At 38.3% G+C, this 22700-nt stretch overlaps 3 protein-coding genes across 4 annotated transcripts; 1 reads left to right on the top strand and 2 right to left on the bottom strand.

The window, feature by feature from the left end:
• Positions 1-1411: 1411 nt before the first annotated feature.
• On the bottom strand, positions 1412-8553 carry hnrnpa0a (heterogeneous nuclear ribonucleoprotein A0a). 2 transcript variants are annotated; one of them, XR_010895136.1, is made up of 4 exons: positions 8455-8553; positions 3998-4122; positions 3833-3906; positions 1412-1609 (listed from the first exon to the last, which is right to left on the bottom strand). XR_010895136.1 is itself a non-coding variant. In XM_067385077.1 (4 exons), the coding sequence occupies exons 1-2, from the start codon at positions 7674-7676 to the stop codon at positions 4067-4069; spliced, it is 873 nt and encodes a 290-aa protein (XP_067241178.1). In that variant the 5' UTR covers positions 7677-7802; the 3' UTR covers positions 1429-1609; positions 3833-3906; positions 3998-4066. The 2 variants fall into 2 exon arrangements, 1 of the variants encoding a protein (XP_067241178.1); XM_067385077.1 differs by lacking the exon at positions 8455-8553 and adding an exon at positions 6860-7802 and having other exon boundaries at positions 1429-1609.
• On the top strand, positions 7896-16866 carry dpf2l (D4, zinc and double PHD fingers family 2, like). The gene is made up of 11 exons (XM_067385065.1): positions 7896-8006; positions 8491-8651; positions 8728-8835; positions 10966-11162; positions 11258-11350; positions 11476-11560; positions 12410-12541; positions 13995-14126; positions 14212-14324; positions 14408-14489; positions 16459-16866. The coding sequence occupies exons 1-11, from the start codon at positions 7975-7977 to the stop codon at positions 16539-16541; spliced, it is 1218 nt and encodes a 405-aa protein (XP_067241166.1). The 5' UTR covers positions 7896-7974; the 3' UTR covers positions 16542-16866.
• A 1846-nt stretch (positions 16867-18712) lies between these two features.
• Positions 18713-22398, bottom strand: chrm1a (cholinergic receptor, muscarinic 1a). The gene is made up of 2 exons (XM_067384409.1): positions 21763-22398; positions 18713-19829 (listed from the first exon to the last, which is right to left on the bottom strand). The coding sequence occupies exons 1-2, from the start codon at positions 22396-22398 to the stop codon at positions 19095-19097; spliced, it is 1371 nt and encodes a 456-aa protein (XP_067240510.1). The 3' UTR covers positions 18713-19094.
• Positions 22399-22700: the final 302 nt, after the last annotated feature.

Genomic DNA, 22700 nt, shown 5'->3' with positions numbered 1-22700 from the left:
TGTTCTGCTGAACGCAAAGGAAGAGATTTTGAAGAAAGTTTGTCGCTTTGGGCCACCATTGACTATTTAAAGGGTTAGTTCACCCAAAAATGAAAATTCTGTCATTTATTACTCACCCTTATGCCGTTCCACACCCGTAAGACCTTCATTCATCTTCAGAACACAAATTATGATATTTTTGTTGTGTATCGAATCTGCTGTTCGGAGCACCAAAGTCACGTGAATTCAGCCGTTGGCAGTTTGACGCGCGATCCAAATCATGATTCGATACACTGATTCATAACGCTCCGAAGCTTCCTGAAGCAGTGTTTTGAAATCGGCCATCACTATATAAGTCGTTATTTTGTTTTTTGGCGCACCAAAATATTCTCGTCGCTTTATAATACTAATATTGAACGACTGTACTCACATGAACTGATTTAAATATGTTTTTAGTACATTAATGGATCTTGATAGAGGAAATGTCATTGCTGGCTTTGGAGGCCTCACAGAGCCATCAGATTTCAACTAAAATATTTGTGTTCCGAAGATTAACGAAGGTCTTACAGGTGTGGAACAGCATGAGCGCGACTAATGACAGAATTTTCATTTTTGGGTAAATTACCACCACCATTGACTTCCATAGTAGGGAAAAAAAAAAACACTATGGACGTCCATGGTGGCCCAAAGCGGCCTGGTAACAAACATTCGTCAAAATATCTTTGTTTTCAACATAAAAAATAAAATTATACCAGTTTGGAACAACCTGAGGATGAGTAAACGATGGGTCATTTTTGGGTGAACTATCCCTTTAAAGGAACATTCCACTTTTTTTTGAAAATAGGCTCATATTCCAGTTAAACAGTTGATTTTTATAATTTTCGAATCCATTCAGCTGATCTCTGGGTCTGGCGGTACCATTTTTAGCATAGGTAATTGAATCGGATTAGACCGTTGGCATCTTGCTCAAAAATGACCAGAGTTTTGATATTTTTCCTATTTAAAACTTGACTCTTCTGTAGTTACATCATGTACTAAGACCGACGGAAAATGAAAACTTTGCTGCAATCATGGTACGGCAGCAAAGTTTGATTATTACATCAGAATGAGAGAGTAGTTCCTAGCCATATCGGCCTAGAAAATCGCAACTTTTCATTTTCCGTCGGTCTTAGTACACGATGTAACTACAGAAGAGTCAAGTTTTAAATAGGAAAATATCGAACTCTGGTCATTTTTGAACGAGATGCTAATGGTCTAATCAGATTCAATGAATTATGCTAAGCTATGCTAAAAGTGGTACCACCAGACCCGGAGATCAGCTGATGGACTCGAAAGCGGTAAAACTCAACTGTTTAACTCTAGGGGAGTTGGAAATGAACCCATTTTCAAAAAAAAAAGTGGAGAGTTCTTTTAAGACAACACTTTGTTGTATTCAACCTTTAATAACAGACTCGGAATGTATTCAGTTCACTTTTTTATTGAATTCATACAACATTCAATGCCAGGTTCGTTCCTGTTCATATGCCCATGTATTCCAATCACTTATTGCATTAGATTCAACTGCAGTCAAAGCATCCGAATGAAGCCGCCCTCCCGGTACGGTTATCATGGCATCATCTTGGCACCAGGCCTGTAAAGACAAGACGACATTTCCCAGTTAAGAGCATAAACGATTTAAACAAAAGATAAGAGGGGAACTGTACTACATCCAAGCAGAAACTGTTTTTTTTTTTCTGTTGCAATCTATACCCTCTTGACTTCAAGTGCTCCCATTATGCTTTTTCAGATATTACCTTTTGTGTAGTTTCATAGCAGTTTGTGAATATAAAAGATCTGCACTTTGAAGTTTATAAGATCAAAGTACAGATAAATGGAGTTATCGTCTCCCTAAAGGAAAAAACGATTCTGAACTGCCTGAAACAAGACAGCAGTAATTCCAGTCTTACTTTCTGCATGAATCTATGTAGGTTTGTAACATTTGCATAATGCACTTTTTTTGTCAGCACATCGATAAGATGCAGACTCCATTTGCTCCATTTAAAGGGGTAATTTACCCAAAAATGAAAATTACTCTTACTCTCATGTCATTCCAAACCAATAAGACTTTCATCTTCGAAACACAAATTAAGATCTTTTTGATGAAATCAGAGCTTTGTCCCTCCATTGACAGCCTACGCAACTACCACTTTCAAGCTCCAGACAGGTAGTAAAGACATTATAAAAGTAATCCATGTGACGCCATTTGCTTAACCTCAATTTTATGAATGCTTCGTTTGCGCAAAAAATAAATAAAATAAATAATAAAAATTTACCACTCTAACAAAATATGAATCTCCAACGCTGATTCAGGAGAGCACGACAACGCATGTGTATTGTGTTGATGGGAGAGCAGACGTTGCATAAATGAGAGTTGGAGATTAATATTTTGTAATATTTTGGCACAAACAAAGCATTTGCATCTCTTCATAAAATTAAAACCACATGGAATATTTTAGTGTCGTCTTTACCACCTTTCTGGGCCTTGAAAGTGGTAGTTGCATAGGCTGTCAATGGAGGCACAGAAACCTCTCAGACTTCATTAAAAATATCTGAATTTGTGTTCTGAAGATGAACGAAGGTCTTATGGGTGTGGAACGACAGGGTGAGTAATTGACAAATTTCATTTTTGGGTGAACTAACCCTTTAAGTCAAAACAGGGTCAACAATTTAAGAATTTATGATTGCTGTCATTATTATATACTAAATGTAGGCTATTTTTTTCTGACACAAAACCTAAAACTACCTTTATTAAAACACCACACTTTTAGCATTACTGGCCAAATTAGTCCAGTTTCATGCATGACCATTTCCTAGTTGTTGCCAATACTACCTAATTTTAAAGAAGGAAAAGTCATGAGAAAAAGCCTTGGTTGAATATTATTTCAGAGTTTAACAAGAGAAGGTATTATTTTCTTTAATGAATTCATCTAAACAGTCGGATGAGGGCGATAAACGCATTTTCATCTCTTGTAATAGTGTAAAAAAGCTGCTTAGGAGAGTTCAAGATACTTATAATCATATTTAGTGCAAATACATACAATAATGCTCACATTAATGACCTTATTCTTGTTGGCAGTTTAAAAAAAAAAAAGATTAGTTTAATGATTATGAACCAATTAGGATACCAAATTAATATAAATCTGATGAAACCACAAAGCTAGCACAGATGTATATAACATTTATGTATATAACAATTATATACATAATACTGGCTGTCATTTTATTGTAAATAAGCTACATGTAGGACAAAACTATGTGACTGTGCCATTGGTTCTGCGACAGCTCCAGCTTTCTTACAAGCCATTTCAGACACAGCAACGAGTCGACAACAAGATTTAACTCCTGCGCTGCAGTCCAGTCCCCATCACTACTGTTCATATCACTTTGTATCAAGTGCTGAAAAAGCCTCTGGAGCTAAAATTCAGATATGGTAATGGGAGTTTTGCTTCTGACGCATGCTGTAAGTGATCGACCAATCACAACAGACTGGGACATCTGACCAATGAAAGCAGAGAAGGCTCTCAGAAGGAAGGGTTTAGAGACTGAATGCTTTATCGAACCATTTCAGCCACTGTCAGAGAAGAGGGGATGATACAATGTTTTTTGAATTTGGATTCATGTAAACCTACTGTAGGAGACCTCCAAAACAAAATTAGGAAATTGCATAATAGGGGCACTTTAAGAGAAAAAAAAAATCTGATGTTTGACCAAGCACAGAAAATTCAAAAGGAGGATGTAATCTGAATACATTATGATAAAGTTTGACCTCAAAGTGTCATATGATTACATTTGTCGTCAAGTTACAAACTCTTACCATAGGCATCCTGCCTCTTAAGAGGTCCACAGGAATCTAGCATGCATATGCATTCATATGCAAACTCCGCAAGACTGCAAAAAGGAGAGAGGGAAAACATGTAAACATAATTGGTGTGACTGTGTCATATCACGTACATATAATTTATTTTTCAAACTTGCTCACCAAACTGACTGATGGAGTTCTTCCTCAACATTTCAGAGCAACTGGATTCACAGCCACAGCAGTGGTTCATCAAGCGGCCGCAGGTGGAAGTGAGATTTTATTTAAATCCTTCCATTGCATGCCCTCTGTGGAAAAAGAAGACAGATGCAGATGCATGTAAGCGTCAAGTCGACAAACAGTGTCCTGAAACATGTCTGTCTACAGTCAATCTATGACACAACCCCATCAGATTTACACACTGTGCCTTTAAGGAGGGTCTATGTAGGAGGTGTGCTTTAAGAATGAGAGTAGCAGATCTCACTTGAATCTACACTAGTCTCACTGAATTATGAACAATATCCACTGTCCACTTAAGAGTCCCAGAAATGTAGAAGGACAAAACACGAGCAAAACACCGAGATGAGGAGGGGAGGGGGATTGATAAGATGTAAAGTAAATAACTGAAAGCACAAACCTTGCTTAATAAATGCTGATCTCCTTTGCATTTGATGTCATTAATATCTGGAACTAATGCATCAAGTATACAGGAACTATAAGCTCCATTCTCCGGTTTGACCTTAAACTGGAAATCGGCTAAAATATTGGATTAAGACATAACTACATAGACCACAATCACCACAGCGTCACACACATTGAACTACAGAGCATGTTCTAATTGCCACTTTTCCTCTATGTTACATGATCACCGCAAGTTAACGCTATTCACAGCTAGTATTTAGGAAATTTTGCATGCACGCTTTACGTTAACGACTCACAAATACCTGATTTTCTTCCAGGTGGATCCAAAGTATGTTAAAGACACACCTGATGTAATGTCTTGTGTATAAAGTATTTCTACAAACCTGGTGCGATTATCCTATGGATTTTCAGCTGGGTTTCTACATCTCTGGAGTACCCCTGGAGAATCCAATGACGTAGTAGTGGACACAGCTAAGGTATAGATCCATCTTATTTGATCACTAAAAGTATTGGAACAAAGCTCTAAACATATTTTAAGAATAAAGACAACATATGGTTGGGAAAATATTAACATCCCCACATGTCTGATGCAAAGAAATGTCATTAATATATGGAGCACTAGAGCCAATGTCTGATAAAGACAAAGGGTACGCCTCCAGTTTTAGTCTTACCTAGTTGGAAAGACAAATCACTAAACGGGCCTCATATATATAGATATATATAGAGTCAAAACCACCCAATAAATCTCAGCTTGTCAAGAACCATAATGGCTACGGAGTAATGGTTTTTATTAACAGAAGTACATACAGTTCAGTTGTATCTGAAATAAACAATGAATATTCAATAGGTTATTCCGTTGAAGCAGTAATACAATGAGACAAGAACATTTAAGTCCTTTACTAAATTATTAAACTGTAGAAAAACAACTCAAATCTGTCTTCAGAGTCCCGTCAAAAAGGTTCACTGTAACACCAATGACAATATTTTCAGAATTAACTATTTAACAAATGACACTAATTGGGAGACACACGTTAAGAGTCACTATATTAACGGATATTGAGGGGGTTTTAGGTAAGCCTGCACATTTGAAACTGAAACTAGTCCATTTAACTTGACACGCCACAGAAGTTTGTTTATTCCAACACGTTTCTTATGTTAGGACGAACAACTTCCAGTTGCCATCGAGCCTAATTAAATAAAAGTTGAATTTTTCATTGGTTGGCAACAGACTCTGCAGCAAGTCTTTCGAGTGCATACTTTTTTTTTTTAGTGGCCTTATTTCTGGAAACATTTCCACAATTTTTTTTTAAAATAATAACCCAAAAAATAAAAGTCTGTTTAAACATTATAAACCATGAATGAACCAAATTACAACCATTACAAACTTTGATTTAAAGAAAGTAATATTTGGAACTCCTTCAATGAGGGAAAAAAACTACAATCCCAAGAAGAATTGCGAATTAAAAATTAAAAATGATCTGAAACTACTGATTTAAATTTGAGAGTGCACAAACAATATTTTTATATTCACACACAATATTTAAGTAGTTTGAGAGCGACTATTACTTCATTCGCCATGCTTCATGGGAGTAATCGGGTGCTAAAGTGTTTTAACAAAAAGTAATTTTTTTTTTTTTTTTTTTGCAGAATCATGGTTAATGTAGTTTTTCACCACAAATTCCACTTATTAGAAAAATTCATAGTATTTCACTAAGCGAACCAGACTTGCACTCTATAGATCACATGATATGCAAATAGCACCTGCAGCCAACCAATGAAATCTTGAATCTCTACAGGGGGGTTTCACTGCTATTGGCTCCAAATTAAAACCAGATTTAAATACGTCTTGAAAAGAATAAAACAAAGACACAATAAAGATACAATACATATACTAAAAAGGAGAAAAACATGCCAACACTAACAAGCAAAAATACTAATCTTAACTTAATCCCAATGCACAAAAAAAACGTGTGAGAAACAGGTAGCCTGCGCCAGCCACCACTGGCCAGTCTTATAATAAGTAGAGATCCAGAGTAGTAGTCCTATGTCTTGCTGAAAAAAATTATCCCTAGGTACTTCAGGGAAGAGAGCAAAAGGATGTGTAGTAGTAGCTGTAAGATGTTGAGCAAAGTCGGATAGGTGAACCCTACCTATGATTTGCTAGGCTGGATAAGTTGTGACCTCCAGAATGGAGCTTGAGTGATTCAGTCAATGCCAAGCCACATTAAGGTGGCTAAATCTAAGGCTGAAGATAATGTGTGGTCAAAACTGTGATGTGGGCTGGGGAAGGAGCTATCAGACCTAATAAACGCTCCTAATACGAGCCTCCGTAACCCCCCCTGCCGTAACCACCACCACCACCACCTCGGGAGTAAGGAGCGTTGCTTCTGCCCGAGTAATTACCTTTCATTGGGCCATAGCCAGAGGACTGCTGGCCATAGCCGCTGCCAAAGTCATTGTAGCCGTTACCACCGCCGTAGCCCTCCATTTGGTCCCCGTAGCCTCCCCCATACCCGCCACCGTATCCGCCTCCATAGCCGTCGTTGCCCCCATAGCCGCCACCGCCGCCGTAGTTGCCGTATCCGCCACCGCGCCCGCCGTAGCCGTTCTGCGGTCTGCCCATCCCCCGTCCGCCTCCTCGGCCGCCGCGGCCACCGCGACTACCAGCAGCCTGCATCTCCTGTTTGGTCAGGGCTTTCTTCACCTCCACTTTATGCCCGTTAATAATGTGATACTTGAGCACCACTGCTTTATCGGCCGAATCGTTGTCCTCAAAATAAACAAAGCCAAAGCCGCGCTTCTTGCCGGTCTCTTTGTCTGTGATCACCTCCGCCTTCTCCACCGCACCGAACTGCGAGAAGCAGTCGAGGAGATGATCCTCCTCGATATCGTCTTTAAGACCGCCGATGAATATTTTCTTCACTTTCGCGAGAGCCTCGGGCTTTCCTGCATCTTCCCGCGCGACGGCCCTCTTCAGCTCGACGTTGTTGCCGTCCAGAACATGAGGTCGGGCCGCCATGGCCGCGTCTGCCTCCTCCGGGCTCGAGTAGGTCACGAAACCGAAGCAACGCGAGCGTTTCAGCTGCTGGTTCTGCACCACCACGCAGTCCGTGAGCTTCCCGAACTGCTCGAAATGCTCTCGCAGTCCATCATCGGTAGTTTGGACGTTAAGACCGCCGACAAACAGCTTGCAAAGTTGATTTTCCATTTGAGCCGTCATCTTCGTAATCTAATCTCTGCAGGGTTGATGTAAAATGGCGGTGAAATATAAATGGCGGCGGTGCGGGCGGAAGATGTAAGAACGTAACCACGCCCATCGCAGAGTTTGTATTTCAGTAAAATATTTTGTAAACAAAAAAAACATTCTGGTTAGCTCACATCTGATATAACGGATTAAATTTTTAATCGTTAATCCTTTAAAAAAAATCTTTAATTTAAAGATGAGAACGTAGCGACGGTTAAAAAGGACCCAGTGCGCATGCGCAGTGAAGACAACAACAGCTCACTACAGCAAAACAATGGCGACTGCCGTGGAGAATATCGTTAAAGTGTGAGTACATGTAGTTTTTAAACTCTTTGAATGAATATCCGTATGATATTCTTCACTTATCACTGAATTGGGGTGGTTTTATATACTAAAGTCAGGTTGAAGTATCGCGGTGGTGTTTGGTTAGCTAATCTGCACCTCATTCATTCATCGTTTTCTGTGACATCAAAGCGCGCTACAGCCATGTGTCTGCTTTTATAATCAATTACACTAGCTAGTCACTTTTTAGTTTGCTTTTTGTTGCCTTTTAACTTTTTAAGAAATGTGTATTAAATTGTCTTTTTTTATTACTGGCAAAAAATGAATACATCACCTTGGAGTCCATTGATGTCCATTGTTTGCACGTTGTGACGCACGATATGTAATATAAAAATACTCTGTTGTATTCCCAAAACTGAGATTTAACTAATCAAAAGTGATTTAAACAGTCACATGCTTTGTAGAAACTTACATGTGATGGTATTCTCTCTTTGTGAATGGACTGAAGCCTTGGAGAACAGTACTATAAAGATGCTTTGGAGCAGTGTCACAGTTATAACGCCCGGCTGTGTGCCGAGAGGAGCATCCTGATGCCCTTCCTGGACTCCCAGACCGGAGTTGCACAAAGCAACTGCTACATTTGGATGGAGAAGAGACACAGGAGTGCAGGTTTGGCATCAGCCCATTTATGCTGATTTTATTCTCAATCTGTCCTACTGATACTAACATACAGAATTTATTTCAGGTACCGCACCAGGACAGCTGTACACGTATCCCGCCCGCCGCTGGAGGAAGAAAAGAAGAGCTCACCCACCAGAAGACCCCGCGCTGGTTTTTCCTCCTCTCAAAGCTGGTATTTCTTGTTGTAGGCCTCTAAACATCTGATGAAAAACATGTTGCACACAGATTGAAGCAACTGATTATAAAGACGTCATTGATTAATCTTACTTTTTTAGGCATGTAAATTTGACAGTTTGGGTCTCTGAATAAAATGGTGGGATAGTTCAGCCAAAAATTAAAATTATCCTATGATTTACTCACCCTCAAGCCATTCTAAGTGTATATGACTATCTTCTTTCAGACGAACATAATCTGCGATATATACTGTGTATATATAGGAGTCATTCCACGAAACCGGACTTAAACATTTTTAGATTTTCTATCAAAATGTATTGTTTTTCTGAGCACCCCACAACATTAATGACATATTTAACTTCCAGAAAAACATATTTTCCCATCTCAGGCATCAAATCCCTGTTATTATTGGTCATTATTTGAAGTTATGGATATAATGGGAGCTCTCTGAATATTATTATAAAATGTATTTGTGATCAAATCAACATTTTTCTATTAATCAGATGTCCCTCACACTAATTCAGTAATTGCAAATATAAAAGTTGCATAAAATCTCACACTTTTGCTACTAAAGCCTGAAATGGACACTTTCTGTGACAGAAACCTCATCATTTCTGATCAAAGGCTTAACTTCAGAATCTAAAAAAACTAAAATCAGTATTCTTATGATTGCTCTGAACATTTCAGACAGAATTCAACTAACTTTGAATTACTTTTTCATAAACTTAAAAAAAAAAAAATAAAAAATGTAGGTGTGACGGGGTTGAGATTTTTTTGGGATAAACGGAGAGCACATGGCATGCATGATATTAAGAAATCATGAATAATGTTGAAATAACAAAGATCATTTTCACAAGTAATAGTTTTCTATCTTTAATTGATGTAACGGGGTTGAGTCGTTAAGCTCGACATACAATTTCACAACATAATTTAGTTATAATTAGTAAAGAAGGTGCTAACTTGCTCACAGTGTTGTTCAGAAGACTTCTATGGTGTCACTTCCTATTAATGGTGTCACATAAGTATTTTTATTGGGGGGTGAATGGTTTGTGTGACGGGGTTACTGAGGTACGGAGCTAAATAATGTGATTTTAATGAATAATCATGAAAAAACATTAAAAAAGCACAGATGGATATTTATGGGAATGCCAAAATGAATTACTTTTTTTCTCATTTTATTATTCATATCCCAAGAACACTTTCATAGAAGGCCTAGAGGGACGTGACAAAATAGGTGGTGTCATCTGAAAAAAACAAAATGATTTCTAATATGAAGATAAAATGTTTTTAAACATTATTAAAGGAGACATTTCAATTAATACAAAAAGCTTTTAAAATATATATTTTGGTGACCCAATAGATAAAATACACTGAAAAAGGTCAGAGGGACTCAAATCGTACTGGTTTCGTGGAATGACTCATATTTAGCTAGCTATTTTAGTTAATAAAGTTTTAAATATGGATATTTCTCTTACAAAAAGCCATCGCTTCTCTTCAGAAGGCCTTTATTAACCCCCTGGAGTCATATGGATTATTTTTAGAATGGATGGATGCATTTTTGGGGCTTCAAAATGTGATCCCCTGTTCTCTACTATTATAAAGCTTGGAAGAGCCAGGATATTTTTAAATATAACTCCGATTGTGTACATCTGAGAGAAGATAGTCATATTTAATACCTATAATGGCTTGAGGGTGAGTAAATCATGGGATAATTTTCGTTTTTGGGTGAACTATTCAAGTATGAGCTCCATATACTCCCATATCATATTGGTCATAAAAGCCTGATGTAATAAATATGATACTCAACAGAAATGCATGCAAGTTTCTTCTTTTTTTGTAAAGTTTCAATAAACCATTTACCATTCCGTTTAAAAAAGGTTAACTCTTTATTTTACAGTGCCGTTGTTACACGTTACTACATGTAATTATGCATAATTTACTGTTATTACTATAGTATGTACAAGTAACTAACCCTAAACCAAGCCCTAACCCTAACTGTAACTGATTTTAACTGATGTACATGATTTTAAAAAGTTTAGACAAAATAGATTGAGGTATATAAGTCAGAACAAATCAAATTAGACCGCGGATCATAACTAAGTGATTAAAGAAAGGCATCTTTCCAAAGCTGAGCTGGAGCTGGGACTGAAAAAAGATGTGTTGGGCCCGTTGGATGGCAGCAGTCTGGAAGCCTTGCTGAAGGGAGAGCCGCTGGACAAAAGAGTGACCACAGAGCTCAGACCACCTGAGGAAGAAACCAGTCTGGCTGAGATCACTGGAACCAGCACGGCCAGCAGCCACAGCGGCTCCACACGCATCAGGAAGGTACAGGGCTTTTCAATACGGCCTCTAATCTAGGCTCATCGTTGATAGATTTTCTTATATGAATCCATGGGCTGATTGTTTCCTGTTATTCTCAGAGAATCCTTGAGCCAGAAGACTACTTGGATGATCTGGACGATGAAGATTTCGAAGAGGAAACTCCAAAAAGACGAGGAAAGGGGAAGTCTAAGGTAACACGCCTGGTCTGCTGTTGATTTATTGGATGTTGTTGGTAACCATATAATCATGCCTATGTTACTGGTCATACGATGTCCTGGAGGAATATTGTTAAGAAAATGTCATTTTAATTTGTCAGGGTCGAGGAGTTGGGAATGGAAAAAAGAAAATGGAAGCTGCTGCAGCTGCCCAGGAAGATCGAGACAAACCATATGCTTGTGACAGTGAGTTTCAACATGTTTGAGTTGTTTTTTTGTTTTTTTAAGTCATCCTTTTGAAGCATTTACAACAATTAAAATTTCTTTTTATGTGACCTTTTCACCCTATTTCAACCAATTAAATTGGATGCTTTTACTGTGGTAAATTTAAGACGTATCAAAGGTTTGGGCTTAGTAAAATTTTATTTATTTATTTTTTTGAAAGAAATACGTACTCATCTGCAAATACACATTAAACTGTTTAAAAGTGACAGTAAAGACATTTATTATGTTACAAAAGATTTCTATTTCAAATAAATACTATTCCTCACATAATTCTGAAGAAAAGGCATCCTGGTTTCCACAAAATATTAACATTGATAATAATAAGAAATGTTTCTTGAGCAATGTCAGTTGAAAATTCATGTTTTGACATCACAGGAATAAGTTATATTTCAAAACATACTAAAACAGAATGCATTGTAATCATTTCACAGTATTACCTTTTTCTGTATTTTTGATCTAATAAATGCAAGTTTTCTTTCAGAAACATTCAAAGATTTTACTGACCCCAAACTTTTAAACAGTAGTCTATGTAAATCTGTTTTTGGCTCACCTCTGTGTACTGCTAATGTTCATGAAGTTGCTGAAAACTCACTATGAACGATCACGGTCATGGTTTTGATGTCAGTATCATGACAGTTGAATTCTGAGTGGTTCATGTTTGCAGCTTAATTTCCATCGATCGGTTTGGTTATCTGGAGAAGGAGCTTTGGTTGTGAAAGTTACATTGAAAACGCAATGAAAATCCTGTTTTGCATAATGTTTTTTTTTTTTACACTGCTGTTTTAATTTCAATCCTTTTCTTTTTAATAGTATGTGGGAAACGCTATAAGAACAGACCAGGCTTGAGTTACCACTACACTCACTCTCACCTGGCTGATGAGGAGGGAGAAGACAAAGAAGAACCTGAGATTCACACACCTGCACCACCAGAGGAACCCAAGAGTGAGTGTTCATTCATTCATGATGACTACACAAGACGCACAGTTTGTGGCTCTGTTTCCACCTGGTATTATGTGTTTTGGTCAATTGGATCACAAGTGGACGGCGATAAATACAGGTGTAAAATGTTTTGAGCTTGTCCACTTACAACCACTCCCAGAGGTAGTTGAAAACGCATTCGACCGGAATGCTTTCGCTGTATAAACACTCATATGGTCGAATGTGTTCGAACAGCCACTGAAGTCCGTCCGCTGACCTAACGTGTGAACATTATATCTAAATTGTGCAAGCTTATTTTGTTAAAAAAAAGGACAGAAGTGTTTGAAAGTGGACAAAAGAGACAGATTAAAACACCATAAACGGTTACATGTCTATTTGTGATACGATCGACCAAAACACACTTTAATACCAGGGCCCGGTTTTTTCAAAAGTAATCCACTAGGATTTTGGATAACGGATTGGATCAAATCTTGAAAATGTGTTTTTCAAAAGAAAAAATGGATTACATAATCGGATTAGATCACATAATCCAATCTTGGTTTTGATCCGGATCAAACCTTTAGTTTGGGTTTTTCAGAACTTTTTTGTAGGATTTGGATCACTTTGATCCAAAAAAAACAGGATTATCCTGATCCCAACAGGGGGTAGGATTTCAAGGTGGATTCCAGGAGGAAAATGTAGTAAAACTTTAAAACTAGTCAAAAAATACAACATTTTTATCATGTAATATACATACACATTTTTATCTTGCTCTTGATTAGTTTAACTGTTAAAGTAATAAATTAAATGCAGACATTAGTCTACATATTTAGCCTTTCGGTAACCTACTCTAAAGTAAAAAGACATTTTGGTGCCATAAAACAATCCCTAAACAGCTGTAAATATCCAACAAAAATATATTTAATTCAAAACCCATATTCTTTCTATCAACATGTCCCTTTAGGGCCTCCGTAGAGCACTGGAAATCCAGATTTGGTGATCCTGAAAAGTTCCTATCCGGATCAGATTGATCCAACCCGATGTTGCTTTAAAAAACTGGCTCCAAAAGTAAGCTGGATTACGTGATCATGGATCGCAAAAAAAGATGACTAAATCCGGATCAATTTTATCCAGATTAAACCTTTTGAAAAACTGGGCCCAGGTGTTAACAGGGCCTCTGAGAAAAATGACTTGTTAAAGTACGGTCCTGATACATCACTTGTGCATTATCAATTTGATGGATTTAACAAGTACGAGAAGTACTATTCTTTAAGTTTGAGCCACACCTTTTATAGTTTTATTTACGAGTTAGATATTGTTAGATCCTTGTGACTTAAGGATATTGTATATGACATAACAAATATTTGCCATGTTTGTTAGGACCACATGGATTGCAGATTCGATTTGGATAGTCCTGCCAATAAGACCATTAACTAAAGAAGGACAACCGTTGATCTGATCCTCTGTTTTATTACAGCCCCTAAAAAAGGACCAAATGGTCTGGCATTACCCAATGACTATTGCGACTTCTGCCTGGGTGACTCCAACATGAACCAGAAAACAGGCCAGTCTGAAGAGCTGGTGTCCTGCTCTGACTGTGGACGTTCAGGTATGACACACAGGCACAGAAGCGACTCAAAACCTCTACGCTCAGATATGCACATAACTGGCCTTTTTCTCTCATCCCTCATAAGGACATCCTTCGTGCCTGCAGTTCACTGCCGTGATGATGGCAGCTGTGAAGACTTACCGCTGGCAGTGCATTGAGTGCAAGTGCTGCAATGTTTGTGGCACGTCTGAGAATGACGTGAGTCTCCTTACATTATCACTCAAACAAACCCCTTACACAAAAAAAAACATCTGTTAATGTGTTTAAATCCTCTTTCCCAGGATCAGCTTCTGTTCTGTGATGACTGTGACAGAGGATATCACATGTACTGCCTCAGCCCTCCCATGTCAGACCCTCCAGAAGGTACAAGCTATCATTTATCATTGACTACATTTACATGTGCACCAATAATGTGATTTATTTTTTACACAATAATCAGAGTAAGATGTGTTCATGACACGAGCAAACCTCCTCACTCCCGTTTATATGCAATTTTCATTATTCTGATTATTACCTAAGAATTGTTTATTTTTACTGCCATTATTCACATATCCAAATGCACAGCACAAATGAACTCACATACACTGTGTTATTGGCCACTGTTTTAATATACTTTCATCAAATGCAAAACACATTTCTATGAACGTATAGGATTTTTTTCCTTTTACACGCCTAAAATGTCTCCATTTCGATGTATTCCACCATTAATATACTACATTTTATTCATGTGTCACTACGTTGTCAACATAAGCTTGGTTTCTTAAAGGGATAGTTCACCCAAAAATTAAAATTATTCCATTTACTCATACACCAGCATAGGTGTATATTAAAAAATATCCTGGCTCTTCCAAGCTTTAGAATGCTGATTTTGAAGTCCAAGAAAGTGCATCCATCATATAAAAGTAATCCATATGGCTCTAATGTTAATAAAGGCCTTCTGAAGCAGAGCAATGGGTTTTTGTAAGAAAAATATCCATATTTACGTGTGACGAATGTGGAAGCGCAGAGGACAGAGCAAAATAAAACACCGGTCACGGATTAGAAGTCTAAAACGAGAATTTTTAAAGAGAAATGTAGTAGGATTTTGATATAAGAGAAGAGGAGCTTGAGTTTGTTGCCCAGCCCTATTTGTTTGAACCGCGAGAGGCGACTTGCATACGAATGTTTCACGGAAGCTGGTTATTTTAGTTTATAAAGTTGTAAATATGGATATTTTTCTCACAAAATGCTTTGATTTGCTTTAGAAGGCCTTTATTAACCCCCTGAATTACTTTTATGATGGATGGATGTGCTTTTTTAGGGTTTCTAAATCTCACCTCCCATTCACTATTTTATAAAGCTTGGAAGAGCCAGGATATATTTTAATAACTCTGATTGTGTTCATCTGAAAGATAGTCATATACACCTAGGATGGCTTGAGGGTGAGTAAATCATGGGATAATTTTCATTTTTTGGGGTGAACTAACCCTTTAAGCACCCCAAAAATGTGATGCCTTCTTTACCACTATGTTTATGAATCTGTGCATTATAACGTCATCTGTGAATGTCACAAGCACATGCTCACTTTGGTTAACAGTGGAATAGATGCGATTGTGTGTTTATTTCAATTAAGTTTTAAGTATTTTCCAATTATGAGCTTAATTGCATCAATATGATCTAAGTTTTTCATTTTCATAAGTTAAAGTTTGATCGCAAAATTGCCTAAATGTCATTATAATTACATTATGAGGGTGCATGTAAAGTGGCTAACGCTAGGCTACTACTTGCATGTTTCAAAAGAAAAGCCATGTTTGAGCTCAATGAATGATAGATGAGTTTCCTTTTTGGGGTCATTCTTTACCCTCTCAATTATCCCAAGCTTTGGATATCCTGCCCAACATATTTACCACATGGACCAGCATGTTAATGATCTGTCTGTCACGGACTGCCACTTTACTACAACCAACCAAGCCTCTTCTCATCGAGTAATGTTTAGTTGAGGGAGCAGCCGTAATATAGCTCTGAAATCCACAAAGACCCAGTAAAACATTTGAAATAAAATGTCTGAGATAAGAGAATAGCATTTTGTTTTTAGATTGAAGTTTATATAATTATAATTTAAGGATTTTTCATGCCACACTACTGATGCACTACAATAGCATTGCAAAAAAAACAGACCGAAATTTTTGAAAAGTTCTCAAATCTCCAGTGTGTACATATTCAAAATAGTCTTATGTCTTTGACACGGCAAGGTAACACTAGTTTATGCATTTATTGCTTGTTTAAGTTGGCACTAGTTATAGTTGTGCGATTGGTGCTGATGATCAGTATTTTGGTTTAATTATGTTTACAGGAAGCTGGAGTTGCCATCTGTGTCTGGCTCTTCTGAAGGACAAGGCCTCGATTTATCAGAGCCAGAACGCCGCAATGGAGTGACGGAGTAACCGTGACAACAGTCTACCTTGAAGAACGTGCAACCCTGATGTCCACGCAGAAACGCATTTAAACTGTTGTGAGACTTTCCTGAATAATGGAGAAGCAGGAAGAGAAATCATTGCCCCTAACATCACCATTGTTTTTGGTTTTTATTTTGCTATGACTGTTACACATCATGAGCAGTGTTTGAAATTAAAGAGTGCACCGAGGACGCGTTTGAAATGGATTATATACACTTCATGCATTATGTGCAGTATTTCCACATTCCTTCATGTTAGAGCCAATGGTTCAGATGATTAAACACCCGTTTATGCATTGCCAAATATATATTTTTTTCTTTAATGCTCACTCAAGATACATTTGTTTACACAGAGAAAACATATGGCTTAATCCTTTAAGGATGTTATGTATTTAAATATTCATTTGTATAAGAAATGTATCTGTTTATCTTTGTTGTGTATATAATTATTTCTTGTAAGTTGTTCTTTCAGGAAGTAATTGTGCCAAGGTCCAGATTCAAAAACCAGAAGATGGTGCTGCATTTTAATTTCATTATATATCATCATGTTTTTGCTACATTTTCTGGATTCACATATTAATCCATTTTAATCCCACAAAAACACTCTCATAAGGCGGGTTATCTTTCATAGTAGAATTTTGTATGTGATATAACCAATATCTATTATTGTTGACTAACCATATTGAATTATCGTGAGTACTGTATCGTTTTTGTATTTGTTTTTTGGTAAATCATGTCAGTTTGTATTTGGTATTGAATGTAAATGCTGTATTTTTCTCTTTTTTATTTACATTTTTCATATTGGCCTTTCCATAATAAACATACATGTAACAGAGAAATAATCTTAATTATTTTTTATGACCACTACCAGCACAGTAAATAAAGACTGTGTACTGCAATGTATCAGTGTATATAAAGTACTACACCTCTGAGATCCACAAAGACCCAGTGAAACATCCACATGTGAAATATGTATGAGATAAGAGTATATCTTTTTAAATAGTTATATATATATATATATATATTATAGCTTAAAAATTGTATATTTAAGAACTTATATAATGTCACGACCAGTGTTGGGGAAAGATACTTTCAAAACTAATTGCATTACTTAGTTACTTTCTATGGAAAGTAATGAGTTGCATTACTTTTGGCAAATGAAAAGGCCCTTTCACACCAAAAATGAAAAGGAAATGCAAACTCACGCCTGTACAGTAGAGGGCGCAGCTCAAACAAACCTTTCAGCTGTGCTGCCATTCTGGATCGCAGAAGAAGAAAGTTAACACTTATTTCAGCAAAAAAGGAACACAAATGTGGTTTATCCAAAGTCATTTTTTGCTTGGTATGGCTGAATTTGATCATCGAAAGTCAGCAACAAAGAAAATGATTAGTAAAGTGAGATTAAATACATAAAGTATAGTTTGTGCAATTTAACATATTTAATTAATCTAGGTTTGCATTTGCACAGAAATTGATTCTCAAAAGATTGAACAATACCAAGTGTTCATGATCCAATTTTATATATATTTTGTGATGTTTGTAAATGGTCTTTCTGAATATGTTTCGTTAACACGTTGCTAATCTACTGTTAAATGTGGCTAAAGTTCGTACTGTATTCACAAAGGCAAGAGCCATGTCATTACTTTAATTTTTAACCTGAAAACACTTACAGTCTGTATAATTCATAAATGCATCTTCATTCTTATTGAGTCTCTCCAACAGTGTGTAGCTTTAGCCGCGTTAATCGTGCAACATGCTATCAAAACCATTCAGAATCGAATTTTAGCAAACATCCACAAAATATATCCCATACCTACGTGATCTGATATGCTGCATCACAAACAGTTTGTAATGATCCATTTTGGGAGTTATATTTGCTGTGTGAGCTTCCCCTGTATTGTTTATGCCTCAGTGTTTTGGAACCGTGAGACTGGGGGCGGAGCATGACCTCATTTGCATTTAAAGGTACACACATCAAATCAGCACATGGATCTGAAACGTCACAGACACATTCTGGGGACACTTGAGACGTATATTACATCTTGTAAAAAGGGGCATAATAGGTCACCTTTAAAAGTAATGCATTACTGTACTAATTGCTTGATAAAGGTAATCTGATTACATAACTTGCGTTACCCCAACACTGGTCATCATGAGTAATCATAAAAATATTTTTTTCACAGAATTAGAAAAAAGTTTTGCATGTCACACTACTCTCACTGCTAATTTAATTTCTACAGCTCTAGTATAAATCTGTATACTTGATAAACACATACCCAAATGCTACATTTGTATTTTCAATACGTCAAAGTTAGGCCATTCAAACCTTAAAACTGCTACATGCCCTGCCAATACGTGATTACACAATCCGAACTTCATATATTTGCTGCACAACCTTGATCTCTAGGAACTTTTCAAGCCCACATGCTCTCTCAGATCAGTGTTTGTCCCTGGACTCATGACTGGTCAACCAGTGCTGAACCACTGATATCATGAATAGAAAAAAACAACTCTTAACGAATGCCGTGATGTAATCAGCCGTTTCCTGTTGGGGTCCACCTGATCCCCTTCTTATGCTCCTTCCATTTACAGAGCAGCAGTGCTTTGAACGTGACCTGGAAGTGCTTGTTACAGAGCGCGTAGCAGACAGGGTTGACTGTGCTGTTGACGTAGCAGAGCCAGTATCCCAGCTGCCACAGCCCCTCGGGAACGCAGTCGTCACAGAAAGTGGACACTAGGACCATGATGTTATAGGGTGTCCATGTTACAATGAAAGCCAGGAGAATGGCACTGAGGGTCCGGGCCGCTTTCTTCTCCCTGATCAGACACGAGGTCCGGGCTTTCCGGCCCCGTTGGCCTGTGGTCAGTGATAGAGTAGAAGGTTGAGCAGCACTTGTGGTTACAGGACTCATATTAAGCGAATTCTGACTTCCTGACTGACAGCTCCGCATGGATTGGTTATTGACCGTGGTCTTATCCACTCGAACAAGAGGAATGTATTTTTTATTGTCATCTGTTCCTAGAGAAATGTTGTCCGTGTCCATCTGTGAATGGCTGTATGTTGTGTATGAGTTGGTCATCTCCTCCCTCTCCCTTCGTTTCTTCCACCAAGCTGCTGTTCGATGGGTGATGGTGGGACAGATGGTCCTTTGTTCCTTCCTGTGCTGCTTCTGGTCTGTTTGTGGTCTGACATCTTCAACACTGCGAGAATTGCTGTGACAAGATCTCTGGGAGACATAAATTATGACAACAAATTTAACATCTTTGCTCTTTCATCCATATGAATTTCATTTGTTAGCTCACTTCACTTGGTACGATTTTAACAAAAGTTTATTTAAACCACATTAAATCCAAATGAGTCATTTCAAAGTCCCTTGAGGCAAGTCATTTCGCTCGGCAGCCATCTTTGAAACTCCTCTTGGGCATGCAAGTGCAGCTCCTATCTCTTTGAATGGGGAAACGTCAAATTCTCCAAAACTGTTTGCCAAGCTTTCGATTAAATTTCAAATTTGAAATCACCAAATCTGACAACAACTGTCTCATAAATTTTGTTTCTAAACGCTCGAATCATGACAAAAAACTCGGGCTGGATCTAGCAAATGCGCATGCGCAGTCCTAAGTGCGGAGTTTCTAACGGCTGCTACAGTGATGCGATGACTTTACCAATCAGCGATTGGCTCTTATTTAGAAGGCGGGACTTAGGGGCCGTTCACACAGAACGCGTTTTTCTATTTCAAAGCGCTGCTTTGTTTTGTTTTGCTATGCAAATACGCGCTAGTCTAACGTGCATGACCATCTTTTGCAGTGCCTCTCACATGAGCGCCGCGTTTTTAAGATGCCGTGTCAAGTAAAAAAAATGTAAACTTTTACACGCAGCGTGGCTCATCAATGTCAGTTCCAAAACAGTGAACCAATTGGAAGAACTTGGACGTGGGGCAAGCATTGCAAGCTTTTGCATCACATCTCGAAAGTGCGTCTTGAGCAGTGTTGCCAAGTTCACGGTTTTCCTGCGGAATTGTGCTACTTTTACACTGTTGTTTTTCATGTCTGCGGGTTGAATCGATCCAAAATAATGTGATATTTAGTCCCTGGAATGCAAATTTTACAAGGGGAACCAGGCGAATTTAGGGTAGGTAAGGTAGGTTTTGAAGCTGGTATACTGGTTTGAGCTGGTTTATACTGGTCCTATGCTGGTCCAATGCTGGTCCATGCTGATCCTAAGCTGTTCCTGTGCTGGTTTATGCTGGTCCTAAACTGGTCCAGGACCAGCTTAGGACCAACATAAACCAGCTCAAACCAGCATACCAGCTTCAAAACCTTTCCAACATATGCTGTTTTTTTCAACAGGGCCGCCAAAAATGCAGATTTTATCCCCCGGAACGCGATTTTTACTGTGGGACCCCCTGAAATGCCATTGGGCTAGTTTTGAGAAGCAATTGGGTGGGTTTTGTTGTGAAAACCTGGCAACCCTGGTCCTGCGACCCTAGCGTTCTGTGTATTCTGCCATATTGCGCGTTGCACTTTCTCCCATTCATAATAATACCGTCTTTCTATAAATGGCCATTTTGTGACTTCTAGTCCATGTTTGTTAGCTTCAAGGTGGACTGTATGCTAATGTGCTCAAATTACACATTTATCAGAAATAAAAATGTGAAATTTGTAATCTTTCTCTTTAAGGAAAATGCATTAGCAAATAAGCAAAAGGTTTATTTTATACACAGATGTTTTTTTAAATGAATTAATGAATTTTTTTCCCACAACTTATTAATTTGTTCCCTCATTTTACGTAAATCATGGCCATGTTGTACTAAATTGTTCCCTTTTTTTTTTTTAACAAATATTACACCATTCACTAAAAAATATGCTGGATTATTTCAACCCTAACTTGGGTCAAATAGCCAGCCGTTGGGTTTGTCCATATTTGTGCAGCCCCTCCAGTTCGCACCGCCTGCTTAAAGCGTGACTCGAACCTGGGCCCATCTGCATGGGAGGTGGGCGCTCTAACAAGGAGGCTAAAGACAGCAGTCTCTAGTGTTAGTCGCTAGAGCGCCTCTTGAATTTAGATATCAGACGTCTACGTCTGTTACATTTGACCCAACTTTGGGTTGTAACAACCCAACATTTCTTATAGCATGTCATGTGCGGGGCTTTATATCCACTAAAATTTAAAATAATGGACAATCCCTTTAATGTAAACCCCACCTGAGATGCGTTTCCAGCGCGTCCTCCCTGTGATGCCATCAGTCCAGCTAGCTGATGAGAACGTTTCTCCGTCTCACGATACACCCGCCAGTATAACGCAACCATAACACTGACTGGCAGGTAAAATGCAGCGATGGCTGTTCCAAATGTGATCACAGGCTGAGACAGGAACTGGACTGAGCACTGGCTTTCTGGAACGGTCCGTTCACCTACTATATACTGCCAGAACAAAATGGCTGGAGCCCAAAGCACAAATGAGACGGTCCACGCTAGAGTAATCAGCACCGCGGCTCGTCTGGGTGTTCTAGTTGCTCGATAGGTCAGAGGTCGCATGACAGAGAGGTAGCGGTCGACACTAATGGCCAGCAGATTCATAACAGAGGCATTGCTTGCCACATAGTCCACAGCCAACCACACATCACAGGCTAGGTTTCCTAAAGTCCACTGGCCAATCAGGATGTAGGTAGTGTAGAGGTTCATCGAGATGGCGCCCAAAATGACGTCAGCCACGGCCAAGCTTAAGAGGAAGTAGTTGCTCACTGTCCTCAGGAGTGGGTTGACCCGAAAGGAGATGATGACCAGGATGTTGCCTATGATGGTGATGATGGAGAGTGGAACGGTTATGAGAGTGATCATGGCTGTCCTCCAGACCGGCACATCTGTCCCGTTGATTAAACCGGAGAGATTCAGAGCGAATGTGGACTCATTCATCATGAGCTGAAGACGACAGGAAAGATGAGATTATCTTTGTCCTTTAAAAGTCTGACGCATGTTTTGTATTGCATCTTTTTGGGGATTCCTGATGTTTGATGACTCTGTGAAGACAAATAAAACATTTCAAACTTTCTAAATATTTAATATTGTAGGTTGGATGATTGGTTTAAGTTCAACCCAATGTTTGGGTAGTTTTGTGTTAGAAGTTCACAAAGCACAGAAAC

Source organism: Chanodichthys erythropterus, chromosome 1 (genome assembly GCF_024489055.1).
Source record: "Chanodichthys erythropterus isolate Z2021 chromosome 1, ASM2448905v1, whole genome shotgun sequence".
Lineage (NCBI taxonomy): Eukaryota > Metazoa > Chordata > Actinopteri > Cypriniformes > Xenocyprididae > Chanodichthys > Chanodichthys erythropterus.
The sequence above is the reverse complement of the archived record's forward strand: the minus strand, read 5'-3'. Positions and strand labels throughout refer to the sequence as shown.

Bases quoted from the DNA above. Each gene is read 5' to 3' on its own strand.
- hnrnpa0a (XM_067385077.1), bottom strand. From the start codon at position 7,676: ATGACGGCTCAAATGGAAAATCAACTTTGCAAGCTGTTTGTCGGCGGT. The intron at 4,123-6,859 runs GTAATTACTCGG...CTTTTTCCACAG, and splicing joins TGGCTATGGCCCAATGAAAG to AGGGCATGCAATGGAAGGAT.
- dpf2l (XM_067385065.1), top strand. From the start codon at position 7,975: ATGGCGACTGCCGTGGAGAATATCGTTAAAGT. The intron at 11,163-11,257 runs GTACAGGGCTTT...TGTTATTCTCAG, and splicing joins GCTCCACACGCATCAGGAAG to AGAATCCTTGAGCCAGAAGA. The intron at 14,127-14,211 runs GTATGACACACA...ATCCCTCATAAG, and splicing joins CTCTGACTGTGGACGTTCAG to GACATCCTTCGTGCCTGCAG.
- chrm1a (XM_067384409.1), bottom strand. From the start codon at position 22,398: ATGATCACTCTCATAACCGTTCCACTCTCCATCATCACCATCATAGGC. The intron at 19,830-21,762 runs GTGGGGTTTACA...TATGGATGAAAG, and splicing joins GCGCTGGAAACGCATCTCAG to AGCAAAGATGTTAAATTTGT.